The sequence below is a fragment of the Apodemus sylvaticus genome, chromosome 1 (genome assembly GCF_947179515.1).
Source record: "Apodemus sylvaticus chromosome 1, mApoSyl1.1, whole genome shotgun sequence".
Lineage (NCBI taxonomy): Eukaryota > Metazoa > Chordata > Mammalia > Rodentia > Muridae > Apodemus > Apodemus sylvaticus.
The window spans coordinates 191,111,753-191,129,674 of NC_067472.1; the positions used below are offsets into that span (position 1 = coordinate 191,111,753).

The 17,922-nt window shown below is 54.1% G+C and overlaps 2 protein-coding genes and 1 pseudogene across 3 annotated transcripts; all 3 read right to left on the reverse strand.

The window, feature by feature from the left end:
- Positions 1-1,122: 1,122 nt before the first annotated feature.
- On the reverse strand, positions 1,123-10,535 carry Ccdc106 (coiled-coil domain containing 106). Of its 2 annotated transcripts, none has more exons than XM_052169678.1 (6): positions 10,472-10,535; positions 4,160-4,236; positions 3,947-4,033; positions 3,681-3,857; positions 2,336-2,548; positions 1,123-1,687 (listed from the first exon to the last, which is right to left on the reverse strand). In XM_052169678.1, the coding sequence occupies exons 2-6, from the start codon at positions 4,188-4,190 to the stop codon at positions 1,371-1,373; spliced, it is 825 nt and encodes a 274-aa protein (XP_052025638.1). In that variant the 5' UTR covers positions 4,191-4,236; positions 10,472-10,535; the 3' UTR covers positions 1,123-1,370. The 2 variants fall into 2 exon arrangements, with proteins under 2 accessions (XP_052025638.1, XP_052025647.1); XM_052169687.1 differs by lacking the exon at positions 10,472-10,535 and adding an exon at positions 4,377-5,046.
- Positions 8,453-10,548, reverse strand: LOC127673912 (zinc finger protein 580). Its single transcript, XM_052169699.1, has 2 exons — positions 10,472-10,548; positions 8,453-9,392 (listed from the first exon to the last, which is right to left on the reverse strand). The coding sequence occupies exon 2, from the start codon at positions 9,378-9,380 to the stop codon at positions 8,862-8,864; it is 519 nt and encodes a 172-aa protein (XP_052025659.1). The 5' UTR covers positions 9,381-9,392; positions 10,472-10,548; the 3' UTR covers positions 8,453-8,861.
- Positions 10,549-12,993: 2,445 nt separating this feature from the next.
- Positions 12,994-14,557, reverse strand: LOC127673973 (LETM1 domain-containing protein 1-like; annotated as a pseudogene).
- Between the last annotated feature and the right edge of the window lie 3,365 nt (positions 14,558-17,922).

Consider the following 17,922-nt stretch of genomic DNA (forward strand, 5'->3'; position numbering starts at 1 on the left):
CGTTCCCCTACACCAGCCTAAAGATACGGGTTTTCCTGCAACTCAAACCGTCTGTCTCTGGTCTCCTCTGGAAATCCGTCCCACCCTTCGCCGGCCCTGTTCTGGCGGCCAGTCACTTCTGACAATCCTAACCGTCCAGGCCTTCGGCTCTTTCCGAAGGTTTCCAGCGCTCGCTCGCCACCCCTCTAGAGATTAAGGCCGATTCTAATCTTCGGCTCTTTCCGGAGGCTCCACGGGGTCACTCCGCCCCTTCCGGAGACTGTCGTTCCCTTCAGCCAATGCTTCGGGAAGGTCTCACACACTGGAGGAGAGCTCGGCTTTTTCCGCTGTTGCTTCGGCTCCTTTCGGCTTAAGACCCGAGCAGGGAGGGAGGACGGATGAGAGGCGGGCCAGCGAGCTCCGGGAGGGGGCGGGGCCTCAGCTTTTGGTACCCAGCTCTCTAGGAGAAAACTGGAAAAGCCGACCTCGCGGAAGGAAGGCCAGGGAAGGTGTGCGGGACAGTGGCGGGCCGTGGGACAAAGGGCGTTCGGGGCCGCGGCGGAGGTGGTTAGCGCAGCTTGGGATGCTTGCGCACGGTGATTCGAGAGGGGCTTCTGCGCCTGCGTAGCGGTCTGAGGCACGTTTTTCTCAGCGCTCGGGAGGATCCGCCATTCTAAATCCTCAAGGCGCGTGCGCCCGATCTCCTCACACACACCCCCACCCCCACCCCCACCCCCGGCCCCGTAGGCACTAACTTCAAGACGGTTAAACCAGACGGCACCCTCCCGGTTGCCAAGGCAATTGCGTTCAATCGTCCGCCCCTGCTCCTGCTGCGCAAGCGCAGAAAGTGACAGCTTGGCGCACTCCCCTGACCCCTGGGATGCAGGCGCCCCCGGGGCCTCTACGGGGCCGCTCAGCTAAAGGTCCTTGACTCAGTGCCCCGGCCTCTGCGTTTTTAAAGTCGTCTTACCCCAGTTTCTCCTGAAAGAGGCTGTGCCTCCGCTTCCCACCTCTGCCTCCTGGGGCTAATTACACCCTGTCCTCCCCAACCTCTAGAGGTTTCTGCCTGAGCGCCCCCCCTCCCTGTCTCCGTGGCGACGGCCACCCCTTCCCATCATAACGACTTTCTAGTAAGACCTGGGGCCCAGTTTATTGAAAATTTTCATGTCTCTTTAATTTAAACTCTCAGAATAATGCTCTGTCTTCAGAATTATGCAGATGGGCTCCTCCTGGCCAGGGAGGCCGGGCTGGCAGCCCTTGCGGGATGAAATGGAGGTGGGGTGCCTGGCGTGTGCGGCAGAGAGAGGGCCCAGTGCTCAGGGAGGGCGTCTTCAGCCCTGGGGTGCCTCAGGGAGCCCGACCTAGCCAGCAGTCTGCTGGGCAGGGCGGCATCACCGCTTGAAGCGGTAGGTGATGGGCAGGAGCAGCTTGCTCTTCTTGAGAGCCTGCACCTTCTTGAGAGTCTCGTCGTCCAGTGCCAGGAAGCAGCGGCGGGAGTACTCCAGCAGGCGCTCCTTGGATGGGTCGAACTCTCCCACCTCAGCCAGCTTTTCGGGCGCCACGATGAGTAGCTCTGCGATGGGCGTGGTCAGCGCCACGGTGTTCCTGTCCACACGGTGGTGCTCGAAGGCTCTGGACATGCTCTTCAGCTTCTGGAAGGTGCCCAGGATCTTCTTGTAGCGGCAGAGGACCCCATCAGCATCCTTCACTGCAGGACCAAGAGGGCAGAAAGAGGAGAACTGGGAAAGACACTCTTGTGGGGCCAGAGACATGAGGGAACCCGGGTAGAAACAGGAGGGAAGGTATAAGGAGGAAAAGCGTAAAAGGCACACAGATTTAAAAGCAAAAAAGAAAGTCGGGCGGTGGTGGCGCATGCCTTTAATTCCAGCACTTGGGAGGCAGAAACAGGCGGATGTCTGAGTTCGAGGCCAGCCTGGTCTACAGAGTGAGTTCCAGGACAGCCAGGGCTACCCAGAGAAACCCTGTCTCGAAAAAAAAAAAAAACAAAAAAGAAATCCTGGAAGTGGGGACACATGAGGAGCCCAGTACAGGAAGGGAAAGGAGAACAAAATGGAAAATAGTTGAATCCTGGCAAGAAATAGACCAGGGGAATTGAGGTCAGGCCTGGCCACCAGAGCAAAGGAGAGGCCCTATGACATGTGCCCAGAGGCCTCCTTTCTCTGGGACGACTGAATCTGCTGGTTTAACTGAAATTTAAAATTAACGCAGGACCACAGAGAGCTGTGAGGTGAAGCTGAGTGTGTTTTGTATGGAGAGTTAGGGCACCACTGCAGAGCCCACACTGCGATTCTGGGTGGGCAACCCCTCATCACACCCATCACAGGTACCCACTCACCCCGCTGCCTCTCTCGAGCCTTGGGCTTCCCAAATCGCCTCCGGCCGGTACCTCCCTTCTGCTTCTGCCTCTTCCTCTCACTGGCACTTCCCTCTTCGGACGCCCCGCTGAAGGAGGAGGCTGCCGACTCAGGGTCTGACGCTTCTCCCCCAACCCCGGCCCGGCTGTCCCCATCAACCCTCCGAGGTCCAGGCTTCATCCGGCAGTGGTCCTCTGCAGAGAGACAAAAATGAACTGTGACACAATGTCCTATCACTGCCCTGAAGGGGAAAAAATGGGCATGGAGGCCAGGTCCTCAGGAGGACAGGATGGCGTCCCCAAGTAGAGATATTAGCTACACTGGATGCCATAGAGCCAGATAGGATTCAGGGAATATTGGGAGCATTTTTCTAGGCTCCAGGGGATTCATGAGAATCTGTGACTATGCAGAGCTTCTATGGGGGAAATGTATCCTGGGCAGCTCCAGAGTCAAGAGTCAGAATCCAAGAGGCAGGCAATGCCTCGGGCTAGGAGGATTGGATCAGACTCCTACAGAAGCCAGTGTTCAGTTTGGGTATGGGGGAAGGCTGACTACCTTCCCCTAGATAGGGGGCCAACTCAGACTCAGCATCTTTTGAAGGATGAACTCCTGAGGAGAACTGAAGTCACCCAGGATAGAGCCCTCAATATTGGAAGAGAGGGCGTACATGTCCCCATCCCAGTGCTGGGTCCCCGGTGCCCTCAGAATACCGTAGGTCCTTTGCTAGATCTTTTGCCATTGTTACTATGAGAAAGGCTGTCAACAGCTCAGCTGCATACAGAGGTGAGGGCTATGGCCTGAATAAAGGTTAAGTACTCCAAAAAAGCAATGACACGGGACCCTGCCTATCAGAAGAGGTGACAGCACCATGCTGTTACCAGTCACAGATTAGAGCAGTGCAGGGAGGTGGGATCTGCTAGGACCCTGACGCAGTTTAGGAGAAACACCAGCCACGGTAATGTAGAGCAGGTGGACGGAAGACGGGGCCCTGATTGTTATGTCAGGGCACCTCTAATGGATGGGTGACTGCATCACTCAGAAGTCCTGGGTGCTGGCAGGAGCCGCCTCTGAGGAATTCAGTAGACTGCAATGGGCCTACTGACAAAGGGACGGTTCCCTACGATGAGGAGCCTGGGCTGGTAATAGAGACTCAGGGAGACAGTCATGCCAAGTGCTGGAGGCTGATGAGTGAGGGCAGGCTATCACAGGGTATGAAATGAGAGAAGTCTTTGAAATCAAGAAGGAAATGGCTGGGGAAGGCCCCATCAGGTCCAACCGACAGTGGGTCTTGAATTCTGCGGGTCCTAGGGGACTGTGTGCCCCCACCTGCATCCATCCGGGCAGAGGAAATGAATTTGTCCAGCTGACACCGCAAAAAGTCCCTCTCCTCCTCCAGATCCTCAATGCGCTTCTGCAACCACGAGTTCCTCTCCAGCGCCATGTGTAGCTGGGCCTTCACGCTGTTCATCAGCGCCAGGGTCGGCGAGGCGCCCTCTGGAGGCTCTAGGAACAGCAGGGACGGAGGTCATGCCCAGGATGAGGCAGAACCAACCCCGCCTGACTCCAGTCCCTCCTGCCCTCTCTCAGCTCACCCTCACAGTCTCTCCGAGAGGGGCTCAGACTGTAGAAGATCTGTGAGTCTAAGTGGGGGGCCTCTTCGAAGGCCTCGTCATCCTTCACTGCAGAGAGGCCAGCAGGTCACCCCGGAAGTGGCCTGAACCGTATAGACCACCCCCACTATAGCTGTCCCGCGGACAGGGAACCAGAGCCAGGGACGGGGGAATGAGGGTCCCCAGGTGCCTCACTTGTCTGCCTAAGGTGGTTTCTCTCATTCATATCGAGGAGGCTTCCTGCAGGACGAGCAGCTGAGCCCTTGGGGGCACTGGACAGAAACAGGTCACCACATGTAGTCAGTCCCTGGCGAGGTGGAGTACCTGTCCCTCCGGGGTAAGGAAGGATCACTGGTCTGAGGGAGGAAAGGACTCATACTTCTGGACAGAGACAGGCTTCCAAAATATGTACCCAGAGCGAGGGGGCTCAGCGAGAGGACTCTTGGTTGTGAAGGGGCTCAGCCCTTAAATTCTTTGGTTCCTCGTGGGGTCAACACCACAGGGACACTTGGCCTAAATAAGAAAGCCCTTCATCATGGGCCATCTCCGGACCCAAAGCCATAAATGGAGAAACAACCACCCCTAACTTCCACGCTTGGGGTCGGTGGGGGGGTGTCCATCCTGCAAGCGTTCCCCTGTCCCAGCCGCCCATTCCTCCCGCACTCGCGTGGGCGAGTAAAGCCCCTCCCCGAAGTGGGAGCTGGGCGCGTGCGCAGTGCGTGGGAGGTCACGCGTGGGGATGCGCCCCCGCCCTTTGTCCCACAAGTGGGAGGGGGCGACCGTGGCAAAGGGTCCCAGAATGGGCAACCAGCATGGGAGTGTCGACCGTGGGCACCGTTCCCCGCCCTTAGGTGCTCAGGGTACAAGGGGCCGAGGCCCCGCTCTCACCCACCCGCGCACGGACTCCAGCCCCGGGACCGACGGCAGTGGCGGCGCCCATGCCCAGCGCAGGGGAGCGTCTGCAAAGTGTCGCGGAGAGAAGCGCCCACCCACCAGTAAGCGGGCGCAGCGGCAGAGGAGGGGGAGTCTCGGAACTGGATGGCGGAGCGCGCAGAGACGTGGGCACTAGCCGGATCTGCCCAGCCAGGCCTGGGGCGCCTCTTCCTGAAGCCCAGGTGAGGCCCGCCGTTTGCGGAGGTCGGGACCGCACTTGCGCGATAGCCCCTTGCAACACACCCCCACCCCCACCCCGCACATAACCCCCCCCACCCCCGCCCTTCCCAAAGCCCAGGCAGGGATCCTCATGAAATTCTCATCCTGCACAGCGGATGCGGTTCCTGGGGTCCTCCGGGTGAGTGGCTAAGTGACCAGTGGGCCGAGAAAGGTCAGAAGGTATGAGGCAGTAAGGAAAATTGGAGTCAAACTTGAGTCCCTAAGGAGCTGGCTAAAGACACGCACACCTTTAGTCCTAGATGCCTCAGCCAAGCATAACCTCCACCCCCACCACCGTCCAGGAAAAGGATTAAAGGAATGAGGACCAGTGTGTGAGAGTGGGTCCTGTGGTCAGGAATAGCCCCCGCTGGAGCCGCCTGTGGAACAGCTGAGCTCCGATCCCTGCCCCTCATTCCTCCATAGCCTCAGTTTACTCACCTGTTAAGTGGGAAGTTACTCTTAAAAGTCTTTGAGAGGATGCAGTGTGTGACATACCAAAGGCTCAGCCCAGAGCCGGACCAGGCTGGAGCTTAGGATCCAAGCGCTGTTGGTATTATTCGAATCAGTTGGTATAGATGCACAGCCTTTACGACATTCCCCCTCTCCCTTCTGCCCCCGAGGAAGCCGTGTAACTGCATATGGCACAAAACAATCCGAGAAAGGGAGCGGTCTAAAGACATGTTTATTAGACCTCCAGCAAGGCACCGGCTGCCTCTCTGGTTCCCAGACAGCGTCCTCACTGGGGCTCTGAGGCCCTAAGGGAGGCATGGCTTACACTAGCCTTGCAGAGGGAGAGGAGCGCATCCACCGAACGTCTTCACGTGCACAGATAAACTGCAGCCTGGGTCAGCAGGTCCAGGGGGAGCCGCCTGCCCTAGATGAGTGAGTGGTTCACACCAGAGAATTGTGCATAGCAGGGTGAGCTCTAGATTTAAAATGTATCCCGTCGCCAGGCAGTGATGGTGCACGCCTTTAATCCCAGCGCTTGGGAGGCAGAGGCAGGCGGATTTCTGAGTTCGAGGCCAGTCTGGTCTACAGAGTGAGTTCCAGGACTGCCAGGGCTACACAGAGAAACCCTGTCTCGGAAAAGGCCAAAAAAAAAAAAAAATGTATCACACCCTACACACTAAAGGTAACTACTGTTTAAACTGTTTCACATGTTTGCTATGCTTATGATCTGAGCTGCTATTTAAAAGAAACAAGTATATTAATGTGGATTGTAGTGTTCAGAACCTTATTTCCAAAGGTGTGGGAATGTGGCGCAGACTATAGGGTGCCTAGTGTGCACAAAGCCCAGAGTCTCAGTGCTCAGGAAGTGGAGGCGAGATTGTAAGCCCAACGTCACCCTGAACTACATTACAACTTTGTCTAAATAAACAAATGAATGGCAGATTTGGGAAAACTGAAGCAGGCCTAACTTCCACAGGGAAAGGCAGACTTCCCCAATACCCAGTCAAGGTCCTTGTTCCAGATAGTATGAACTAAAATGGCTCCCAAAAAGTCAGTACTGATTGAGAATGGGGCGAGGTGTGCAGAGTGCTCAGTCTAGGGCCCTGCCTCCAGGGTCAAAGTAAAAACTGTGTGACTGCCCACTAAGGCCTCCCAGGCAAGAGTGTTCCCAGACAGCACCGTCCTCTATTCCTCCTATCAGGAATCGGTAATAATAAATATCCAGCCTGTTCAAGGTGCAGGGCTGGTCTCCATGAGGGCTCATTCCTAAATACCGCCAAAGCGCTATGATGCGCTGCTGACCACTCAGAGACTTTTCGAGGCAAGGCTAGGTTTGTGTCTAGGGCTCTGAAAGCTGCAAATTGGGCCAGAGTTTGAGAAATTCAAGAGGAGACCCCACCATCCCTGGGGTCCCCAGAAGCCGTTTATGGATGCTTCCACCAAATGAGCTTCTGGAATGTCGTCTGCTCGGTAAAGCAGCACAGGCAGAGTGGGCACCGGAGTAGGTGTCCCCTGAGTAGACTCAGCTGTTCTGGGCCAACTCGCCGGAATCCCGAAAGGAGTGAGGGCAGAGCAACCAGCTGTGAGCGGTCCACCACCTACCCTACGGACGGAGCGGCCGCTGGCCCGCTGGAACGCCTTCGCACAGGTGTGACATTTGAAGGGCTTTACCTCCAAGTGGATGACGCTGGAAGCAGGACATGCACTCAAAGATCCTCACACACACCGGACAGCTGGAGCACTGTGAACCGAAGTCCCATCAGCCCTGTCCTCCCTGACTCCTCATCCTACCAGCATACACACCTTGAGTGCCTATGAGAAGATATTGGTTGGGCCCTGAAAAGGATGAAGTCTAGAGAAATCCTGTGGAGGAAGAAAATCCAGGCTCTGTGCACCCAGCTGCCAACAGAGAGAGGCCTCTGTGGCCTCAATAGAGAGAAGCACCCAGATCTGAGGGCAGAAGGGTACAGCATCAGCGTCTGTAAATGTAAATAGGCCTAATGGGTGGGAAAGAGGAACGCGGACTCTGCTTAGGGTTTATGTTTTGCCCAAGGTCCTCTGTGTTATCCCAATAAGGCACCTGGGGTCCCTGTGTTGTCTTCCGGGTTCCACTACCCCTTGTATTCATGCAGTCGCTTTCCCACTATATCAAGAATCTCTTGGCTGGAGAGATGGCTCAGCAGTTAAGGACACTGACTGCTCTTCCTGAGGTCCTGAGTTCAATTCCCAGCAACCACAAGGTGGCTCACAACCATCTGTAATGGGATCCCATGCCCTCTTCTGGTGTGTCTGAGGACAGCTACAATGTACTCATATAAATAAGTCTTTAAAAAAAAAAAATCTCAATCAAGACCTCAGACCCCTTCCCCCCATGTGCCCTTTCAGGTCACCTAACAGCCATCCTGCAGAACATCTCATAGCCCTTCAGGACTGTCCCGCGCTCAGGTCTAGTAACGGGTTCATCTGTTATGTCTAGGTTCTCCCCACCCGAAGTTCTAAATTTGGAGATTAACCAAGCTAGTTCTCCAAAAGCAGCCTATTGGGACTCTGTCCTCTCCGCGACCGCTAGGTTTTCCATCCTTCCTACCCCGCCTGGTATCCAGTGCAGCAGCCTCTCAGATCCAAGCGGCCCCGGACAGCCCCGGGTTGTCCCCACAGCTGAAGGCGGCAGAAGGACCGGGACCCTTAGTTTCCCCGGTACCTAGCAGTACCGGATTTGGGAAATAGAAATCTAGGGAGAGATGAAGGTCCAAGAGAGAACGGGTTGCCTGAGCATCAGAAAACAGCTCCGATTGGAAACGCACTTCGAGCACAAGGTTCCTATGTACTAATGATCCAGACTCAATCTCCCAACACTCAGCCCACATGCAAGTAAGAACCCGAGAATGAAGTGCGGAATGTTTATTGGGCAAAGAATGAGGGATCGTGGGAATTAGAGGGAAGTACAGAGGTGATCCGGACCGTGCTGGTGCTTTTGCCGTGTCTTCCACGAAGACCTTACTACTTGGGAAGACTAGAAGACCAAGACTCAGGAGAGGTCGTAGTATTTGCAAAGGCTTACACAGCACAGCCGGACCGAAGCCCAGTTCCAACTGACACCCAGGCCCAGAGGGGCAATAACTTTGGTCTACATCACACAGCTAGACGGGAGAAAAGACGAAATGATGTTTCTCTTTGGGGATGGGTGGGGAAACTGAGGCCTAGGGTAAGGCAGTAACCTCAGCAGAACTGGGGTACGTGTGGGAGTGACGCTGTGTGGGACAGACGTGGTGATCCGGAGAGGGCAGGGCCTAGCTCAGTGCAGGCGCACGTGCTGCGCCAGCTCCGCGGCGTCCTGGAAGCGGCGTGGACAGAGCGGGCAGGTGTGAGGTGGACCAGCGCGCGCACGGTGGGTGGCGCGGTGCCGCGACAGGTGGCTGGAGCGCTTGAAAGCTTTGCCACAAGCACCACAAGTAAAGGGCTTGAGGTCCGAGTGCGACACACGGTGGCTCTGCAGCCGCAGAGGGCTGGCAAAGACACGAGCGCACTCTGGGCAGCTGTAGCCCTTGCGAGGACCTGGCTCTCCCGGGGTCGCCTCGCGCTGCGGCGGGCCCCGAGGTTCCTCCTCCAGCTGCACCGTGTACGTGTAGGGGACCCCGTTGGCGTCGATGAGCAGATGGCGGCCCAGCCGCGGTGGCCGCGGCCCCGCCACCGAGGAAGAAGTGGGGGAGGGGCCTTCCGCCTTGGGAAAGGGGGGAGTCTTGGGAGGCGGCGGGTCCATGACCTCCGGAGAGGAGGACCGAGGGTGGGGCGGCCGCGGCGGCAGCAGCAGCATCTGGAGCGGCAGCTGGGAGCGGCGGAGGGAAGAGAAGTTAAGATCCTCTCTTCCTTTCAGGAAAAAAAAAAATCCTAAACAGGAAGATGTTCCCATTCTCTGCCAGCCTGTGCTACTGACCTACCTCCCTACAAAGTAAAAAGTGACTCCAGTCCCCATCTCCGGGACTCCTGCACCGGGGCTTGGCAACACCCCGCTCCACCCGACTCGGGTCAGAACCTCGGACATCCTTCGGATTCCCTCCGCTCACCCCCACCTACGGAAATCAGCGTCCAAGTCCATTTCTCTCCTTTTCAGTTTAGGTCCTTTCCAATCTCACATTGCAGACACTAGAGGCCTCCGAGATTTGTCTCCCATCTCCGCATCCCTCTTTCTGCTCCAGCTCCGGCTTAGTCCCTTCCCTCGGGTCCCTCAATACCCTCAGAGCCTCCCCAATCTCCACAGTTATCGTCGCCTCAACTTTCCTCCATAGACACTTATCCCGAGTCCCACTAACCCAATTCCCCACTTTCCATTCGGGGCTCTTTTATGTCATCCCCGCACTCTGCACGTAAAGGTCTCGCCATTCTCTCTCCACCCGAGGAAAGCCATCGTCTGCACTTCATTCTCAACCGCCTGCCTCCGATGTGCTCCCCCATCTTGTTACATTGCGTTCACCACCGTCTCCACCCACAAAGTATCCTGACATCTTCGTCTCTCCCTCCGTCGCCGCCGCCACCTTGCAGCATCTTCCCACTCGCAGTCATGGACCTCCTGGTTTCTGGTTCCCACACTGCTACCCCCAACCCTGGCCCCTCGGCTCTAGATCGAGCTGACATCTCTGCCCCCTCCGCCCCTCCCGGGCTATGTGGTGCACGGCCCCTCGTCTGGGGACCCCTAGCTGCCCTGGCCCCGTAATCCACGCTGTCCCGTTGTACCCCTGGGGCCTTCCTACTCCCCTGGCTTCCATAAGGAGCTCTGGCCTCCCGACGCCCCTCTCTCGGGCTCTGGGTGTCGCTTTCGTCGCCTCACCGCTCCGACCCACACCCAGAGACCTGCCGGCCTCGCGCCCTGCCCAAACCAAGCTCCTCCCTCCATCCCGGCCCCCGTACCCGGTGCAGCAGCCTCTCGGGTCCGGGGGAGAACGGGGCCGAGGTCCCGGACGGACCCGGGCTTGCCCAGACGAGCGCCGCGGCAGGAGCGAGCTTCCGGGCAGCTCCGGGCCGGCGGCGCCCGGGACGCGGGTCGGGGGGCGCAGGGGCGCGAGGGGCGACGGCGTCCCTGGGAAAGAGCACCGTTCAGAAACGCCCGCTCCGCACACGAAGGTTCCGAGGCTGGAGCCGAGCGCTCAAGGGGTGGGGGTGGCGCTTAGCCAAAGAGAAGGACCTGCAAAAGAAGAGTTCCCGGCTGCGTGCCATCCACCGAAGGAGCCATTCCGTTGCTGAGTGGCCAGTAAACTGAAGCTAGATACTGTGAAGGCTAGCAAGCCGCCCATAAAGAAGTGGAATGTACAGCTTGTCTCTCCACCCTGCTCCCATTCCGCTCAGGCAAAACCACTCCAGGGAGCAGGTTAGAGAAGGGGTGTTTCTGTTGGGTGAACAAATGGAGAAACTGAGGTCCAGAAGCCAGATCTGATTTGGCATGGTTACAATCCTCGCGTCTCATAAATGGAGAAATCAATGCCCAAAAGAGACGTTGCCAGACTAGGGAAAGGTTTATGTGCTCCACTGAACATATGGGGAAACAGACGCTGGAGACAACCAGATGTTGACACAGAAAGGAAATATACTATTTCCCGCAAAGCATATAGGGAATCTGAAAACTGGAGCTTGCTTGATAGGTATAAAATTAGGGACAGGGCTGGAGGTGTAGCCCTGTCGATAGACCTGACATGCACTCTTAGTTCGATCCCCAGCACTGCATAAAGCTGGCTGTAATAGCTTGAAACGGAAGAATGAGAAGTTCAAGGTTATTCTCTGCAATATATCGAGTTGGAGGCCAACCTGGGCTATACGAAATCGCATCTTAAAACAAGGGTGGAAAACGGCTATGATTCTTGCCAGTAATCCGACAGGGGAAACTAAAGCCCAGAGGAGACCCACCATTCCTAGGCCCAGGCACGGGAAGGTTTAAATTTCCTATCGAATACACGAGGAAGCTGTGATTCAGAGAAAGCCAGGTATTGTCAAATATGCAGGCAAGAAACCGAAGAGTGCTGGTGAGGTCCCCACCCACCCGGGGTAGCTGGGCTCTTCCAGGAGGGTCTGAGCAGTAACACTGCGGGTGTGGCCTGGGCCAGTAAAGCTACTTAGTATTTGTTAGTTGCACTCCAGTACGAGAAGCAATCAGGGAGGTTGGGATCCACCTAAGGCTAAGCCCTAGATCCATGTCCTGGGAGTTGGGAGGGGGCACCAGCTGGAAATAGCCGAGGGAGAGGAGGGTTAGTCTGGCACCCAGTCCAAGGGCACTACCCCGTCCCCCAAAGAGCGGACTACCCCTTGAAGAATTATCCAACATCTTTCCTTCTGCGGCAAACAGTATAATTTCTAAGAGGTGTGACAGACACTGAGTACATGAAGCTGTTGAGCTCTAGTGCTTCCGAGGCCCTGAAGTAAGGAACTTAGTCATTCCTTAATTTAGATTTGTCCCATGAGACAGCTATATAAACTTTCTTGGTGGGGGGTGGATTTGGTTTTTCGAGACAGGGTTTCTCTGTGTAGTCCTGGCTGTCCTGGAACTCACTCTGTAGACCAGGCTGGCCTCAAACTCAGAAATCTGCCTGCCTCTGCCTCCCAAGTGCTGGGATTAAAAGCATGAGCCACCACCACCTGGCTTAAAGGTTTCATTGTAGAGGTCTTTGACCTCCCTGGTTAGATTTTTTCTTTTCTTTTTCTTCTTCTTCTTCTTCTTCTTCTTTTTTTTTTTTTTTTTGAAGTATGCATAAGTAATTCCCCAAAACTGGTTTCAGGCAGTCTTTTTTTTTTGTTTTTGTTTTTTGAGACAGGGTTTCTCTGTGTAGCCCTGGCTGTCCTGGAACTCACTCTGTAGACCAGGCTGGCCTCAAACTCAGAAATTCGCCAGGCAGTCTTTACTTGGGTTTAAAAACAGGGCTTCATGCATTTCCAGTAAGTTATTACAAAACAACAGGGCAGAGATGGGCACACAGCAGATCAGCCCAACTTATTATCTTGATGCAAATCTCCTGGTCTCCCAGGCCTGGGCGGTAATTAGTACCTTGTACGTTTTGACCCACAGACTAGAGAAGGCGGCCACTGCTGGTTACAGGTGGCTTAGTGTAACACAGCAGAGGTGGCAAACATGTAAGGTCCTCAGAGCTATGTGACAGCCTAGAAAGTAAGACACTAGGGACAAGCACATGGAGGGGCCAAGCATTTTTTTTTTTCCAAGACAGGGTTTCTCTGTGTAGCCCTGGCTGTCCTGGAACTCACTCTGTAGACCAGACTGGCCTCAAACTCAGAAATCCGTCTGCCTCTGCCTCCCAAGTGCTGGGATTACAGGAGTGCACCACCACGCCCAGCTCCCAAGCAAACATTCTTTCTCACCAACTCCTTTAGAATGTTCTCATAAATTACAAAAAAAAAAAAAAAAAATACAGAGAATATTGAAAGGAGGGGAGGAAGTTAGTCCGTGATAGTGATAAGGAAAACATTCCTGCTTTTGATCTTATCCAGAAAGGATGGGTGTAACTCATGCTTCTATTCTCAGTCCCCAGGAGGCTGCGGCCGAATTGTCTGTCAGGATTGCAGGAATCGAAGGCCAGCCTGGGTTATATAGTAAGACTCTCAAAAAGGCCAAAAAAGGAAAAGGGAGGGGTGTAAAAAAAAAAACCACTGCCAGGGATTCGGTGCAGGGCTGGGCACAGGTGCCCACACCCCAGGCTAAACTGCACCGTTCTTGGCACCAGAGATCTCTAGCGCAGAAGACTCAGTGAGGAGCACTCACCTAGCTTCCCAAGACAACACCCCAGAGCTCCGTGGAGTGCATGCCTGTGTCCCAGCCCCTGGGAGGCGGAAGCAGGAAGACCCGATTGGGACACGACAGCCGGCTGGAGAGAGCATGGCAACGAGGCCAGTGCGAGTTGCACCTGCAGCCCCAGCACCCGAGCCGGGAGCAGGAGGATCCCTTGAGCACAGGAATTTGAGGCCAGCCCAGGCAACATAGACTCATCTCAAAACAAAAACAAAACCATGGCAGTAACCGGGAAAAAACAAAAAAACAAAACAAAACCATGGCAGGCATCAGTTTTAGGCCACATGGTTCCCGCCATGGCAAACGCTGACTTTATAGTGCCAGAGGTGCTTTCCGGTCCCAGGTTAGCGTAAGGAGAAGGCAGCACCCGTGGGCTTATCAGGTTCAATCTGTGAAGGAATGTCTGTAGCTCCCAGATGGGTAGCGCTCCTCTGCCTCCCACACTAGCGGTGCACGCATAGACAGACTTCTGGTCCCACACCACCACACTATGCGACTGCAGGACAACGCGGCTATGCGACTGCAGGACAACGCGGCCCCTTCCGTGGCTCACTCCGCGCCTTGTCTCAAGGTAGTTGGTGGAGTGCAGGACCACGTTGTGCAGCAAGAGGGACAGTTCGGGTTCTTTCAGGCTGCAGGAGATGTGCGACCATCATCAGCGATGTGGGTATGATAGCCGGCCGATCTCACTTCCTGTGTAGTCAGCTGGCCGATCCCCGACTTTGCCAGATCCCCGTCCAGCTGGAGACTCTTCGGACACCATCTCAGCAAGGGCGGAGGCAGGTAAGGAATGAGGAGCACCGCCTGGCTCAAGGCTCTCGTTTGAGAAGCTTGGTGCTGGCTGACGCCAAGGGATAGGTAGAGAGGCAGTCTCTGAGAGCCAGGATGGCCTGTGGGGTGGGTGCGTTCTGCACCTTGGTGCGCAGGTCTGTCAGATGCCACCGGAGCTTCTCATGAGAAACAAAAGCGTCGGACCTTCTTAGATGTGTGATGATTTCCGAGTGGGACCGCGTCCAGAGACTGCGATAAATGGCCAAGAAATAATTTTTGTCGTTTGGGGGTCCAGAAATGCTTGACAAGCAGTTGCCTAGGAAACAGGTACATTAGCAAGAAAACTAGATAAAGGGCAGGAGCTCTGGAAGAGCAGAACCTCTGGAAGACAAAACCTTGTCTGATTTCAGAGTTTAGAGGAAATAGTCGGCTGGAGAGATGACTTGGTGGCTAAAAGCACACACTGCTCTTCCAAAGATCCTGAGTTCAATTCCCAGCAGCCACATGGTGGCTCACAACCATCTGTAAAGGGATCTGATGCCCTCTTCTGGTGTATCTGGAAACAGCTACAGTGTACTCATAAATAAAATAAATCTAAAACAAACAAACAAAACAGAAAGAGAAAATAGTTTCAGTTGGTCCGTTTGGTATAATGTTACCTGCACAGGCTTGTTGTAAACATCTATTATTCTGTTGAAGTACATTCTATCAGTTCCTAATCTACAGGATTTTTACCATGAGGTTTGTTTGCAAGTCAGGGTGTCTCTGTGTAGCCCTGGCTGTCCTGGAACTCACTCTGTAGACCAGGCTGGCCTCGAACTCAGAGATCCACCTGCCTCTGCCTCCCAAGTGCTGGGATTAAAGGTGTGCGCCACCACCGCCAAGTGAGGCCTGTTCTTTTAAAAATGTGTCTCATGTAGCTGAGGCTAGCCTTGCCTCCTGATCCTCCTGTCTCCACTTTCCAAGTGCTGGGGATCACAGGTGTGGCCAGCACGTGGCTGCTGTTCCTTGGGCACAGAAAGGACGTCCCTGTGCTTTATAGGAAATAGTTTATTATTCTGGGTTGGAGAGATGACAGCTGCTCTTCCGGAGAATGTGGGTTTAAACCCCAGTACCCACATGGTGGCTCAGATCTCTGCTCCAGGAGATCTGACACTCTCCTCTAGCTTCCAAGAGCACCACAAGCACACCGTGCACAAACATACATGCAAGCAAAAGACAGACGTCCCCCAGCAGGACAGCATTTTTGCCATCCACTATAAAGTTCAGTTGGCCTGAACATGGAATGCCAACTGCAGTTTCCATCAGACACCAGGACCACAGGGAAAACAAAACAAAACAAAACAAAAACGTGTGACCTAGGGCTGACGTCAGGAGCTGGTATGAAGCGATGCCCGTCTAGACTGCAGGACCCCTGAAGGACAGTCTCCTGACAGTGGCATTGCTGTTGGACCTCGGCTCCAGTGCTCTCTAGGTCTCAGGTGCAGGCAACTCTTGAAGGCCTTCATTATCCCTTGAACAACTGAAGCCAGCGCCAGCTCAGGCCCAGGGACCCAGAGGGCAAGGGGTTCCTCTGCCAGGTTCATGCAGCAGGTGGTACTCCAACCGGTGAGTAGGTGACACTGTTTCCAAGGGGGAGGGCGGGTGGTGAGGAGGGGAGGGTGGAGATAGAAAACACAGGAGAACAGAAGACGAGGTGAAAGACAGCGGCGGCCACAACCTCTACAGAATCAGGGACAGCGTGGACAGTACTTAGAAATCCTGAGCTTGAAAGGCGAGAAGGGATTAATTAAAATCCCTATCTTCAAGGCCTCACCCCACAATCTGCTGCTTCCCCTGACATCTGCAGGGGGGGAGAGGGGCCCCCTGTTCCTAACTGTGTATCATCCCCTATACACAGTAGGGATCGGTCATTCAATCTGGAAGCAGGTTTCCTCAGCTCCGCAATCTCCCAGGAAGTCTGTGCTGGTAAATTTGGAGGGATTTTTGTTGTTGTTGTTTGTTTTGTTTTGTTGCTGTTGTTAGTCTTGTGTTTTCAAGGCAGGATTTCTCTGTGTAACCCTGACTGTGATGGACACCTCTGTAGACACCTGGCCTCAAGCTCAAGAGATCAACCTTCTGCTTTCCAAATGCTGGGATTAAAGGCATGCACCAGCCGGGCGGTGGTGGAACACGCCTGTAATCCCAGCACTCTGGGAGGCAGAGGCAGGCAGATTTCTGAGTTTGAGGCCAGCCTGGTCTACAGAGTGAGTTCCAGGATAGCCAGGGCTACACAGAGAAACCCTGTCTCAAAAAAACCAAATCCAAAAAACCAAAAAACCAAAAAAATCAAAAAAAAAGGGGGGGGGCATGCACCACCACCACCACCACCACCCCAGCAAGACACTTTCTTAAAAGAACATGTAGCCGGGCGGTGGTGGCACACACCTGTAATCCCAGCACTTGGGAGGTAGAGGTTTCTGAGTTTGAGGCCAGCCTGGTCTACAGAGTGAGTTCCAGGATAGCCAGGGCTACACAGAGAAACCCTATCTCGAAAAACCAAAACCAAACTAAAACAAAACAAAACAAAACAGAACATGTGCAGGCTGAGATTTTTCAAAACTTTAATAAGGGTTCTTAAAAGCTTTGACCTTGGGCTGGAAAGATGGCTCAGCGGTTAAGAGCACTGACTGTTCTTCCAAAGGTCCTGAGTTCAAATCCCAGAAACCACATGGTGGCTCACAACCATCCATAATGAAACCTGAAGCCCTCTTCTGGTGTGTCTGAACTCAGCTACAGTGTACTTACATATAATAATAAATAAATCTTCAAAAAAAAAAAAAAACCAAACCTTTGACCTCCCTTCTAGCCCACCGCCAACCAAAAGTAGTGGGATAGAAAGGATATTAGGACATAGGAGAAATGGGCCTGTTTAGAAATAGTCCCTTAGGGCAATTCCAATCTTCATTGTCAGGATGCCAGCAGTTTAGTTTATTAGAAAACAACCAAACACGAATCAACAGCTGCAGTCCTGTCTATTCAGCAGACAAATCAGCAATGGCAGTTTGATCCAGAAGAAACCTCGAAGCTCTGCTATGATGGTTTGTATATGCTCAGCTCGGGGAGTGGCACTATTAGAAGGTGTGACCCTGTTGAAGGAGGTGTGGCCTTGTTGGAGTAGGTGTGTCACTGGGGGTGTGGGCTTTAAGACCCTCGTCCTAGCTGCTTGTAAGTCAGTCTTCTCCTAGCTATCTTTGGTTCCAAAGATGTGGAACTCTCAGCTCCTCATGCACCATGCCTGCCTGGATGCTGCCATGCTCCTGCATTGATGATAGTGGACTAAACTTCTGTACTGGATGGTTTTGTGTCAACTTGACACAAGTTGGAGTTATCATAGAGAAAGGAGCTTCAGTTGAGGAAATGCCTCCATGACATCCAGCTGTGATCAACTGGGGAGGACCCCTTGTGGGTGGTACCATCTCTGGGCTGGTGGTCTTGGGTTCTATAAGAAAGCAAGCTGAGCAAGCCAGGGGAAGCAAGCCAGTAAGAAACATCCCTCCATGGCCTCTGCATCAGCTCCTGCTTCCTGGCCTGCTTGAGTTCCAGTCCTGACTTCCTTTAGAAATGAACAGCAATGTAGAAATGTAAGCTGAATAAACCCTTTCCTCCCCAACTTGCTTTTTGGTCATGATGTTTGTGCAGGAATAGAAACCCTGACTAAGATAACCTCTGAACTTGTAAGCCAGCCCCAATTTAATGTTGTCTTTATAAGAGTTGCCTTAGTCATGGTGTCTGTGCACAGCAGTACAACCCTAACTAAGAC

Bases quoted from the DNA above. Each gene is read 5' to 3' on its own strand.
- Ccdc106 (XM_052169678.1), bottom strand. From the start codon at position 4,190: ATGAATGAGAGAAACCACCTTAGGCAGACAA. The intron at 4,034-4,159 runs GTGAGGCACCTG...GCCTCTCTGCAG, and splicing joins AAACCACCTTAGGCAGACAA to TGAAGGATGACGAGGCCTTC. The intron at 1,688-2,335 runs GTGAGTGGGTAC...TTGGTCCTGCAG, and splicing joins GGCTCGAGAGAGGCAGCGGG to TGAAGGATGCTGATGGGGTC.
- LOC127673912 (XM_052169699.1), bottom strand. From the start codon at position 9,380: ATGCTGCTGCTGCCGCCGCGGCCGCCCCACCCTCGGTCCTCCTCTCCG.